Here is a 13,364-nt window from a genome sequence, read left to right on the forward strand (position 1 = left end):
CCGGTCTGGGGGGGGGGGGTGGGTCTGGGGTGACCATGGGGCTGAGTCAGGGGGCCTGGGGGGCAGGGGTCCTCTGGGGCAGTGGGGCTGAGTAAGGGGGTCCCAGTGGGGTGGTTATGGGGTGAAGTGGGGCAGCCCGGACACCTGGGTCCCCTACGGTATCTATGGGGTGAAGAAGTGGGTCCTGTACAGTATCTATGGGGTGAAGTGGGTCCCCTACAGTATCTATGGGGTGAAGTGGGGCAGTCCAGATGCCTGGATCCCCTACAGTATCTATGGGGTGAAGTGGGTCCCCTACAGTAACCATGGGGTGAAGTGGGTCCTGTACGGTATCTATGGGGGGAAGTGGGGCAGCCCAGACACCTGGGTCCCCTACGGTATCTATGGGGTGAAGTGGGTCCTGTATGGTATCTATGGGGTGAAGTGGGGCAGCCCAGATGCCTGGGTCCCCTACGGTATCCATGGGGTGAAGTGGGGCAGCCCGGACACCTGGGTCCCCTACGGTATCTATGGGGTGAAGAAGTGGGTCCTGTACAGTATCTATGGGGTGAAGTGGGTCCCCTACAGTATCTATGGGGTGAAGTGGGGCAGTCCAGATGCCTGGATCCCCTACAGTATCTATGGGGTGAAGTGGGTCCCCTACAGTAACCATGGGGTGAAGTGGGTCCTGTACGGTATCTATGGGGGGAAGTGGGGCAGCCCAGACACCTGGGTCCCCTACGGTATCTATGGGGTGAAGTGGGTCCTGTATGGTATCTATGGGGTGAAGTGGGGCAGCCCAGATGCCTGGGTCCCCTACGGTATCCATGGGGTGAAGTGGGTCCTGTACAGTATCTATGGGGTGAAGTGGGGCAGCCCGGACACCTGGATCCCCTACGGTATCTATGGGGTGAAGTGGTTTCCCTACGGTATCTATGGGGCAAAGAGGGTCCCCTGCAGTATCTATGGGGTGAAGTGGGGGAGCCCTAGACACCTGGGTCCCCTATGGTATCTATGGGGTGAAAAGTGGGTCCCCTACAGTATATCTATGGGGTGAAGTGGGTCCCCTATGGTATCTATGCAATGAAGTGCTATCCCTATGGTATATCTATGGGGCAAAGTGTGTCCCCTCTGGTATATCTATGGGGCGAAGTGGTTTCCCTACAGTATATCTATGGGGCAAAGTTGGTCCCCTATGGTATATCTATGGGGTGAAGTGGTTTCTCTACGGTATATCTATGGGGCGAAGTTGATCCCCTATGGTATATCTATGGGGCGAAGTGTGTCCCCTCTGGTATATCTATGGGGCAAAGTGCTTTCCCTCTGGTATATCTATGGGGCGAAGTTGGTCCCCTATGCTATATCTATGGGGTGAAGTGCTTTCCCTCTGGTATATCTATGGGGTGAAGTAGCTCCCTGCCGGATTAACATCGGATTAAGCAAATCCCGCCCCCCCCTCCCCGACGCGGCGGGAGAAGAGCCGCGCCTTGGGCGTGGCGCGGGCGCTGAGGTCTTATTATGGGATGGTGGCAATTAATGCTAATTACAGGCCTAACGACCTCGGGGCCGTAAGCCGGGGAACAAAACAGCCTCCTTGCCCGGATCGGGCCCGCCGCGGGCGATTGGCCGGCGGTGCTGGCAGCCACGCCCCACAGCGGGAGGTGACACACCCCCTCTGACCCGCACAGGCTGCCCAACCAATGATGTGGCCCCATCTTGGGGTGGGTGGGACTTGGGAAGAGCTCAGCCAACCGTGTGGCCCCGCTTTGGGGTATGGGTGGGTCTTGGGAAGAGCCCAACCAATGGTGTGGCCCCACCTTGGGGTGGGTGGGACTTGGGAAGAGCCCAACCAATGGTATTGCCCCACTTCGTGGTGGGTGGGTCTTAGGAAGAGCTCAACCAATGGTGTGGTCCCACTTTAGGGTGGGTGGGTCTTGGGAAGAGCCCAACCAATGGTACTGCCCCACCTTGAAGTGGGTGGGACTTGGGAAGAGCCCAACCAATGGTACTGCCCCACTTCGTGGTGGGTGGGACTTGGGAAGAGCCCAACCAATGGTGTGGCCCCACCTTGGGGTGGGTGGGACTTGGGAAGAGCCCAACCAATGGTACTGCCCCATTTCATGGTGGGTGGGTCTTGGAAGAGTCCAACCAATGGTGTGGCCCCACCTTGAAGTGGGTGGGTCTTGGGAAGAGCTCAACCAATGGTGTGGCCCCACCTCGTGGTGGGTGGGGTCTTGGGAAGAGCCCAACCCATGGCATTTCCCTGATCTGCGGTGGGTGGGTCTTGGGGGGGACACCCAACCAATGGCGTTTCCCTTATCTGCAGTAGGTGGGCCTTGGCAAGAGCCCAGCCAATGGCGTTTCCCCCATTTGGGGTGGGGCGGCCCAACCGCCTGGTGGGCGTGGCCCCATCTCTTTGAAGCTCAGGGATTGATGGCCACGCCCCTCCCGCCCCGCCCCGGCACCACCTTCAGGGGACAAAAAGCCACAGGGCAAACACACACGTGGCCATCAGCCGAAGAGGAACCCAGTAGAGATTGAGTTGACCAACCATCATTGGGTTGGGTAGCCCTTGTTGGATTGGCCAACCCTTCTTGGGTTGGCCAACCATCACTGGTTGGGTGACCCTCATGGATTGGGTGACCATCACGGATTGGGTGACCATCACGGATTGGGTGACCCTCATTGATTGGGAGACCCTTGATTAGGTGACACCTCATCAGTTGGGTGACCTTCATCAACTGGGTGACCCTCGTTGATTGGGTGACTCTCAGTTGGGTGACCCTCATCGATTGGGTGACCCTCATTGATTGGGAGACCCTTGATTGGGTGACACCTCATCAGTTGGGTGACCTTCATCAACTGGGTGACCCTCGTTGATTGGGTGACCCTCAGTTGGGTGACCCTCATCAGTTGGGTGACCCTCATCAATGGGGTGACCCTCATTGATTGGGAGACCCTTGATTGGGTGACACCTCATCAGTTGGGTGACCCTCATCAATGGGGTGACCTTCATCAATTGGGAGACCCTTAATTGGGTGACCCTCATCAATTGGGTGACCCTCATCAACTGGGTGACCCTCATCAATTGGGTGACCTTCATCGACTGCGTGACCCTCATCAATGGGTGACTGTCATCAGTTGGGTGACCCTCATCAATTGGGTGACCCTCATTCATTGGGTGATCCTCATTAATTGGGTGACCCTCATCGATTGGGTGACCCTCATTCATTGGGTGAGCCTCATTAATTGGGTGACCATCAACTGGATGACCCTCATCGATTGGGTGACCTTCATCAACTGGGTGACCCTCATCGATTGGGTGACCTTCATCAGTTGGGTGCCCCTCATCGATTGGGTGCCCCTTGTTGCATTGCCTGATGCTCGTTGGGTTCTTCATCCCTATTGGGCATCTCCTATTGGATGGGCCATTGCTGGACGGCCGGCAGTGATTGAGTTGGACAACCGCCTTTGGTTGCTCACCCTCCTTGAGTTGACCAACTCCATTTAGGTTGGAAGACTCGCCCACCAGCGTCCCACGTCCTCAGTGCCAGCGAACGGCCACCGCAGCCCCCGGCTCTTGGTCCTTGGGAGACGACGGCTGAGAGAACGCCGCTGAAGGAAATGAAGTTTGTCTTCCAATAAATTCTGCTTCTCCTCCCGGAAAAAGCTCCTATTTTGGGGGTGGTGGGAAGGAGGTGACCTCAAAACGAAGCCCGTGGCTACGAGCGGACACTTGGGCCCGTGGACGACCCTGGAGGAGAAGCGATGTCTGGGATTGATCTTAAAATCGAATTTTTTTTTTTTTTTTGGGGGGGTGGGGGGCAGGTTGAAAGGACAAAATTTCCCACCAAACATCACAACTCTTTAATTTCTCCTGCCTTCCCCCCCCGCCACCCTCTCACCGCCTCCACCAGGTGACCGTGGCTCTAACCCCCCCACCCCAACCTCGCCACAGCCTCCGTTGGCCCAGCGTCCTGCCCCGGTGAGCGGTGGTAGGGAGGCCGTGGTCCTCCGACCTCCTCCCCTGGGTACTGGGAGGTTGCTGGAGTGTCGTTAGTTGTCCTCCATCGTCTTCTGGATCCACCGGGCGTATCTACAGACCTTGGTGTAGACACCAGGTCTCTTGGGTTGCCCACATTTCTCCATGCCCCAGGACACGATACCTTGGAGGGTCCCGTTGCAAACCAGAGGTCCTCCGGAGTCACCCTATGGAAAGAGGTGGTGTCAACCCACCATCCTCCACGGGGTCACCCAACCTTTGTTGGGTTGGCCAACTCCCCGTGGCTTGACCCCTCATTATTTAGCCTCATTGGGTTGGGCGAACTCTCTGGGTTGGCCAACCATCGTTGGGTTGGCCAGCCGTTGTTGGGTTATTCAACTCCTCTTGGGTTGGCTGGCTGTCGTTGAGTTGGCCAACCCTACTTGAGTTGGCCAACCCTTGTTGAGTTGAAGACCGAACACGGGGTTATTCAACTCCTCTTGGGTTGGCCGGCTGTCATTGAGTTGGCCAACCCTACTTGAGTTGGCCAACCCTTGCTGGGTTGAAGACCCAACACGGGGTTATTCAACTCCTCTTGGGTTGGCCGGCTGTCATTGAGTTGGCCAACCCTACTTGAGTTGGCCAACCCTACTTGAGTTAGCCAACCCTTGTTCAGATGAAGACCCAACACGGGGTTATTCAACTCCTCTTGGGTTGGCCGGCTGTCGTTGAGTTGGCCAACCCTACTTGAGTTGGCCAACCCTTGTTGAGTTGAAGACCCAACACGGTGTTACTCAACTCCTCTTGGGTTGGCTGGCTGTCATTGAGTTGGCCAACCCTACTTGAGTTGGCCAACCCTTGTTCAGATGAAGACCCAACACGGTGTTACTCAACTCCTCTTGGGTTGGCCGGCTGTCATTGAGTTGGCCAACCCTACTTGAGTTGGCCAACCCTTGTTGAGTTGAAGACTGAACACGGGGTTATTCAACTCCTCTTGGGTTGGCTGGCTGTCGTTGAGTTGGTCAACCGTCGTTGAGTTGGTCAACCGTCGTTGAGTTGGCCAACCATCGTTGAGTTGGCCAACCGTGAATGATTTGGCCAACCCTTGTTTGGTTGAAGAACATCACCGGGTTGGCCAACCCTCCTGGCGTTCATGAGCCACCGTTAGGTTGGCCAACGGAGGAAGATACCCCATTGTGACGTCCCCTCCTGTCCCCAAGGTCCACCTTGGAGACACCCCCGGTGAAAAATAGCCTGACGGCAGAGGGGGCCATTTTGGCCGTACCTGGCAGGAGTCCCTACCGCCTTGGAGGCTCCCGGCGCACAGCATGTTCTCAGTGATGGAACCGGGGTATAACCGGTGGCACTCGGCCGTCGAGAAGATGGTGACGTTGACGCACTGCAAGACGTCCGGGTAAGAGACTGAGACGGGAAACGGAGAGGGGAAGGGGGGGGAAAGAAAGAAACCAGAGCAATCGACCCGGGAACCGGCAAAAACTTGCACCCCCCCCCCCCCCCAAAAAAAATAGCCACCCCTCCCAGCGCTGACACCACCCCCCGCCCCGGCGAAGGATTTGTGTCCCCCCCGCCCCGGGGAATTAACGTGGGGATGTTTTTCCGGCTTGGTTTTGGGGGAGAAATTGAGCTCTTTGGGGAATGTTTTCGAAGTCGTGGAGACGCACCCACAGCGGAGTGGGGGGTGAAACCTCCTCCCGGGGGAATTTCTGAGGCGGAAGAGGGGAAACTCCAGAAATAGGGTCTTTTTTTTTTTGGGTGCCTTCTCCTAAATCCTGTCTGTCTTCGCTTTGTTACATTTTCTGATCGTTTCCTCTTATTTCCTTTTAGGATATTACTATTTTACCCTGTTGCAGGTATTTTTTTTGTGGGGGGTTTTGAAGTTTGCTTTCGTTTTATCCTATTTAACCTATTTTTTTAAAAAAATTATTCCCCTCCCTTCTGTTCTACTTAACTAATTATCTCTCATTTAATTTATCTTCGGGTTTCATTGGCTTTATTTTGTTATTCCCCCCCCCTCCTTTCCCTTATTTCCTTTTCTTTCGACAGAAATCCATACTCTTCATTCCCCATTTACTCCGTTATTCGATTTCTAGGACTTTAGGTGTTCTGAGAGTAACTTTAGATGGTTTTAGGGTACTCCTTCGTATTTCTTTTCATCGTATTTGATATAAATTCACCTCATTTCATGGTATTTCCTTCCCTTTCCTCCTCTGCTTGCCCCTTTTTGGTCCCATTTCTTAGGAGAGGACCCAGGTGGCCAGGAGAGGATCCGGGTGGCCAGGAGACCACCCAGATGTTCAGGAGAGGACCCAGATGTCCAGGAGACCACCCAGGCATATGAGAGAGGATCCAGGCACTCCTGAGAGGACGCCGGTGCCCAGGAGGGGATTTGGGTGTTCAGGAGAAGACCCAGACATCTGGGAGGGGACCCAGGTGTCCATGAGGGGACCCAGATTTCCAGGAGAGGTCCCAGTTGTCCATGAGGGGACATAGGTGCTCAGGAGGGGACTTGGGTGCTCAGAAGAAGACCCAGACATGTGGGAGGGGACCCAGGTGTCCAGGAGAGGACCCAGGTGTCCAGGAGAGGACCCAGGCACTCATGAGAGGACCAAGGTGCCAAGGAGATGACCCAGATGTCTGGGGGGGGAAAGCCACAGCTCCAGGAGAGGACCCAGACCTCCAGGAGGGGACCCAGACCTCCAGGAGGGGACCCAGACCTCCAGGAGAGGACCCAGACCTTCAGGAGGGGACCCAGACCTCCAAGAGAGGACCCAGACCTCCAGGAGAGGACCCAGACCTCCAGGAGGGGACCCAGACCTCCAAGAGAGGACCCAGATCTTCAGGAGAGGACCCAGACCTCCAGGAGGGGACCCAGACCTTCAGGAGAGGACCCAGACCTCCAGGAGGGGACCCAGATCTTCAGGAGAGGACCCAGACCTTCAGGAGGGGACCCAGACCTCCAAGAGAGGACCCAGACCTCCAGGAGAGGACCCAGACCTCCAGGAGGGGACCCAGATCTTCAGGAGAGGACCCAGACCTCCAGGAGGGGACCCAGACCTCCAGGAGGGGACCCAGATCTTCAGGAGAGGACCCAGACCTCCAGGAGGGGACCCAGACCTTCAGGAGAGGACCCAGACCTCCAGGAGGGGACCCAGACCTCCAGGAGAGGACCCAGACCTCCAGGAGGGGACCCAGAACTCCAGGAGGGGACCCAGACCTCCAGGAAGGGACCCAGACCTCCAGAAGAGGACCCAGACATCCAGAAGAAGCCACGGCTACTGGGTACCTTCTGGGGAGGTGGTGGCCCCCCATCCCGAGGTGATGCAGGTGGTACCGGGCTCCGGGAGGCAGGAGGCCACGGGAACGGGCTGGATCCTGCTGGTGAGGGTGACGGGCGTCAGGAGTTTGATCATCATGATGTCGTTGTCCTTGGTGGTGGGGTTGTAGTTGGGGTGTGACACCAACTTCTGCACCATCTTCTGCACCTCGCCCCACTCCCGCGTGTAGAGGTTGTGCTTGCCCAGGTGGATGGTGGTGATCCTACAGCAGGCAGGAGACGCGCGTGGGACACGTGGTGAGGTGGCCAGGACCACGAGACCATGGCCCACTTGTGGGGCTCAGTGTGGCCATGGCACTTGTGGGGCATGGCATGGCTGGGACACGTGGGACACGGGCAGCCTGGGCCATGTATGGGGCGTAGAGACTGTGACGTGGCCATGGCTCCTGGGGAACGTGGCCAGGACACGTGTGGGAGGTGGGGACTGCAACATGGCCATGGCACGCGTGGGATGTGGCCAGGACACGCATGAGACACAGCATGGCCCGTGAACGGGACGTGGAGACCGTGGTGCAGCCATGGCATGTGGTGGGACACAGCATGTCCAGGCCACGTGTGGGACACGGAAAGCATTGTCCACGTATGGGATATGGAGGCTGTGATGGGACCAGGACCCGTGTGGGGTCTGCAGCACGGCCAGGACACGTGTGGGACACGGCATGGCCTGCGTACGGGACGGTGGTGCATGCGTGACACACGTGGGGCACGGCATATCCAGGACACGTGTAGACCACAGAGACCCCAGCATGGCCATGACCTGTGTGGGACCACGACACAGGACACATGTGGACCATGGAGACCATGAGACGTGGGACCGGGACACACCACGGCAGGGTGGGGTGGCACACCCGGGGGTGCAAGCCACGTGGGGCAGGGGACACGGCGCAAAAGCGGCACGCGAGCCATCACCCTTACCCTGGCGTGGTGCAGTGGGCCGCCGTCACCACCCACTGCCTGGCCACGAGGACGCCGCCGCAGTAGAGCTTGTACATGTCGAGGATGGCCACCTGCCACGGCTGCGAGTGGGGCTCGCAGTCCATGCCGCCCACCACGCGCGTTTCACCTGCCACTGAGGACGCTGCAAGGGACGAGGGACCGGGGAGACACGTCTTAGTGCCACCGCACGCGTGTCTGCGCCGCCGGTCGGACCCGCCACCCCTGCACTCACCCGTGGACGCCACCAAGATCAAGGCTCCCAGCAGCTTCACGGTGCCCCATAGCCTGGGGGCCACCATGGCTCGCACCTCCATCGCCGTGGCCGCTGTGGGGCAGAGGTGTTAGTCCCATGATGGGGGTTTTGCCTTTCGTGGCTTCACCTGGACCCTCTCCCCGCTCCAGGAGAAGGTGAGATGTTTCTTGGGGCATTGTGGCACCTCCACATATTTTTTGGGGGGGGGCATTGCGGTGGCTCTACACCATTTTGGGGTCTACACCGGCATGGCGGGGGGCGCCCCCCACCCTCCGTCCCCTCCACCCAGCAGTCGGAGCTGCACGATTCGCCCCGTCATCGCGCTTTTGCAACGGTGACATCATTATCCCGAGCGCCACGGCGGCAATCAACACAGTCATCGTTAATGAGGCCCATAATTATGGGTTCCACCAACTCCTCTGCCTCCCCCTCCTTCTCTTCAGGCGATTGACCTCCCAGCACCTCACGCTGCCCTTGGATGCCTCCCCCGAGCTGGGGCTGTGGGTCGTGCCCCCTGGAGATATGGGTCGTGGCCCCCCCCCCGCCCCGTGGTTGGGGGTCACGGTTCTTCAAGGCTGTGGGTTGGAGGCACCCTTGGACATGGGTCATTGCTCCCCATGGGCAGGGGTTGTGGGTTGCAAGGACGTGGGTCATTGCTCCCGGTGGTTGTGGGTCGTGGTTCCCCATGGCTGTGGGTCGTGGTTCCCCATGGCCATGGGTCATGGTTCCCCATGGCCATGGGTTGGAGGCATCCATGGCCACGGGTCACTGCTCCCCACGAACGTGGGTCGTGGTTCCTCATGGCAGCGGGTCGTTGCTGCCCATGGAAGAGGCTTGTGGGCCCCACGGAAGTGGGTCAAGGCTCCACGTGACTGTGGGTCACGGTTCCCATGGCCATGGGTTGGAGCCACCCATGGGTGTGGGTCACCACTCCCTGTGGACATGTGCCACGGGCCCCACAGATAAAGGAAATGGGTCCCATGGGTGCGGGTCGTTGCTCCCCACGGAGAGGGGAGGTGGGCCCCACGGATGGAGGTGGTGGGCCCCACGGACAGAGGTGGCAGTTCCCTGCGGAGACGCCGGATGAGGCTGGGGAAGGGAGGGAGGAGATGGAGGGATGGAGGGAGGGATGGATGTGGGGAAGGAGGGATGGGGCCGGCACGGAGAAGGAGGGAGGGATGGAGATGGTGGGTGGATGGATGGAGAAGGAAGGATGGATGGAGAAGGAAGGATGGATGGAGGAAGGATGGATGGAGAAGGAAGGATGGATGGAGGAAGGATGGATGGAGGAAGGATGGATGGAGGAAGGATGGATGGGGAAGGAAGGATGGATGGAGGAAGGATGGATGGAGAAGGAGGGAGGGATGGAGGAAGGATGGATGCAGGAAGGACGGAGAAGGAAGGAGGGAGTCATCATGGAGAAGAAGGGATGGCTGGAGATCTGGGATCGAGGGATGAAGCAAAGATGGAGAAGGAAGGGATGGAGATGAGGGACAGAGGGATGGAGCAAGCGTGGAGAAGGAAGGAAGGGTGGAGATGAGGGATGGAGCAAGCCTGGAGAAGGAGGGATGGAAGGAGATCAGGGATGGCGCAAACATGGAGAAGGAAGGGAGAGGGAGGAAGCCTGGAGAAGGAGGGACGGAGGGAGATCGGGGATGGAGGGAGATCAGGGACGGAGGGAGATCAGGAACGGAGGGAGATCGGGGATGGAGGGAGATCAGGAATGGAGGGAGATCAGGAACGGAGGGAGATCAGGAATGGAGGGAGACTGGGGATGGAGGGAGATCGGGGATGGAGGGAGATCAGGAACGGAGGGAGATTGGGGATGGAGGGAGATCAGGAACGGAGGGAGATCGGGGATGGAGGGAGATCGGGGATGGAGGGAGATCAGGGATGGAGGGAGATCAGGAACGGAGGGAGATCGGGGATGGAGGGAGATCAGGAACGGAGGGAGATCGGGGATGGAGGGAGATCAGGGATGGAAGGAGATCAGGGACGGAGGGAGATCAGGAACGGAGGGAGATCGGGGATGGAGGGAGATCAGGAATGGAGGGAGATCAGGAACGGAGGGAGATCGGGGATGGAGGGAGATCGGGGATGGAGGGAGAGAGCAAACATGGAGACGGAGGGATGGATCAACCACGGAGAAGGAAGGATGGATGGAGATCCGGGATGAAGGAAGGAAGAAGGAGGGATGGATGGAGACCGGGGCCAGCGGGTGGAAGCGGTGACCATCACCCCCCACCCTCCACCCCCATCCCGACAAACCTCTCCGCAGGTCCCCGCTCTGCCCCGCTGGGGGCCGGGGTGGGGTGGGGGGGCCACCCCGCTCCTTCCCGGCCGAGCTCTCCCGCTTCCTGGCCGACGTCCGGGGTGAAATCCTCCCGTCTCTTTCTGTCTGTGTGCGTCTGTGTCCCCCCAACCCCACCCCCCCTTCCAACCACCCCCCCCTCCGCCCCTTCCAAACCCTACGCCGAAAGAAAACCGTCCCGACCGGCCCCGGCGCGTCTTCTCCGTCGCGGCGGCTCAACGCCCGTCCCTCCCACGTGAGCGCCTTCGGTTTTATAACGGCGTCGGGGCCCGGCCCGGTTCGTCCCACCCCGGGGCTGAGCTGGAGGCGTCTGACGGGCGCGAAGACGCCCGGTCGCCTCCTTCCCTAATCCCTCGGCGTTTCCTCGGCGCCGCCTTCGCCTTGCTTCATCGGCATCATGCGCCCATTGGTCGGTTGGTTCCGGTGGTCATCGCTCGCTGATTGGCTGGCTCGGCGCCGGATGACCGCAAGGTGGACGGCTGCGGCTATGCGGAGGTGCTGATTGGCCGGTTGGGGCTGGAGACGTGACAATGGTGGTAGGTCAAGCGGCTTTGGAAAGCCAAGGCAGATGATTGGCTGGTTATGTTGGAGGCGAACGCATGACATCATTGGCCAGCGGCTTTGAAGACCAACAGGAGCTGATTGGCCAATGACTTTGGAAACGGGTGCATGGAGATGTGGACGTGTTCATTGGCTAACGGCTTTGGAGACTGGCGTGTGCTATTGGCCAGCTGCCTTTGCAAGTCGGCAAGTCCCATTGGCCAGACAGTGTTGGAGACCATGTGGAGGTGATGCGGAGGTGCTGATTGGCCGGTTGGCGCTGGAGACATGACAATGCTGGTTGGCCAATCAGCTTTGGAGACAACCACGTGCTGGTTGGCCAACCGGCTTTGGAGATCTGGACATGCCGATTGGCCAACCGGCTTTGGTGACCCCCATGTGCTGATTGGCCAACCGGCTTTGGAGATCTGGACATGCTGATTGGCCAACTGGCTTTGGAGACCACCACGTGTTGGCCAACTGGCTTTGGAGACCACCGCATGCTGATTGGCCAACCGGCTTTGGAGACCACCACGTGCTGATTGGCCAACTGGTTTTGGAGACCACCACGTGCTGGTTGGCCAACCAGCTTTGGAGACCACCACGTGCTGATTGGCCAACTGGTTTTGGAGACCACCACGTGCTGGTTGGTCAACTGGTTTTGGAGACCACCACGTGCTGGTTGGCCAACCGGCTTTGGAGACCTGGACGTGCTGGTTGGCCAATCAAATTAAGACATCAGCAGGCACCAATTGGCTGGCAAGCTTTAGAGACCAGCTGATTGGCCAGTCAACTTTGGAGACCATCACAGGTTGGCTGGCCAGCTTTGAGGGCTGGAGCAGAAGACCGAAGCTGTTGCACGTGGTTCTCCAGCGCTTTCGTGGTGCGTCCATGTGGCTGTGGTCAACACACGCGTGGACACGCAGTCCCCTACCTGAAAACATACCTCCACATGTCCATGACATGTGTCCATGCCAGACATCCACAACACGTGTCCGCACATCCATGACACACTTCCACACGTCCACACCACGTGTCCGCACATCTATGACACACTTCCACACGTCCACACATCCACAACACGTGTTCGCACATCCATGACACACTTCCACGGGTCCACACGTCCACAACACGTGTCTGCATGGCCATGACACACTTCCACATGTCCACACGTCCACACGTCCGCACGTCCACACGTCCACGGCACATGTCCATACATCCACAATGCACGTCCACATGTCCGCACGTCCACATGTCCACACGTCCGCACGTCCACATGTCCACACGTCCACAACACACACCCACATGTTCACAACAGATGTCTGTATGTCCACAACACGTGTCCGTATGTCCACAACACACATCCACGACACATGTCCACATGTCCACACGTCCATGACACATGTCCACATGTCCACGAGACGTGTCCACACGTCCACGACACACGTTTATCTACCTGTGCACGCACCCGCCCCTGCGCACCCATGGGTGCACACTCGCGCTAGAGGGTGCTGTCACCCTGTGCCGCTTGCATGCTCACGAGGGCGGGGCTTCCAGCTGGGGGGGGCGTGGCCAGCAGGTGGGAAGGGCGTGGCTTACTTCCCCCCACCCCCGCCGTGTAAATCCCAAGCGGTCCCGCTGGGTGTAAGTGGTGTAAACAGGGTGGTGCGGCTTTTTCGGGCGGAGCTGCACGCCACGGGCTTGGCCCGACTGGTTCTCTCGGTGGGGGGGCCTCGTTAGCGGCCGCCTCGTTAGCGAGCTCTTAATTGGGGCCAATTAGGGCGCCCACGCGCTGCCGGGAGGAGCCAGCTCCCTGCTCTACTCCTGGTTTACACAGCCCACGATAACCCCGGGTGCCCCAGGTGGTGGTGGGGAGGTGGGGTGTCCCCAGCACGTGGCGGTGGGGCCATGGGGTGGTCTCAGGGTGTGGGGGGGAACACGTGGGACTGTGGGGCGCGGGCCGTGGCCTCCAGAGATGGACACATGTGGTGGTGACATGGCAGCTGTG

The 13,364-nt window shown here is 58.9% G+C and overlaps 1 protein-coding gene across 1 annotated transcript in view; it reads right to left on the reverse strand.

Annotated features, from left to right (window-relative positions):
* Positions 1-8,566, reverse strand: part of LOC132320664 (kallikrein-14-like) — a 13,578-nt gene extending 5,012 nt beyond the window's left edge. The window contains exons 1-2 of the mRNA XM_059833211.1: positions 8,485-8,566; positions 8,239-8,394 (exon numbers count right to left, since the gene is read on the reverse strand). Of these exons, the coding sequence (XP_059689194.1) occupies positions 8,239-8,394; positions 8,485-8,566 (238 nt within the window). The remainder of the gene's footprint in view (positions 1-8,238; positions 8,395-8,484) is intronic.
* Between the last annotated feature and the right edge of the window lie 4,798 nt (positions 8,567-13,364).

The sequence above is a fragment of the Gavia stellata genome, chromosome 43, assembly GCF_030936135.1.
Source record: "Gavia stellata isolate bGavSte3 chromosome 43, bGavSte3.hap2, whole genome shotgun sequence".
NCBI classification, from domain to species: Eukaryota; Metazoa; Chordata; class Aves; order Gaviiformes; family Gaviidae; genus Gavia; species Gavia stellata.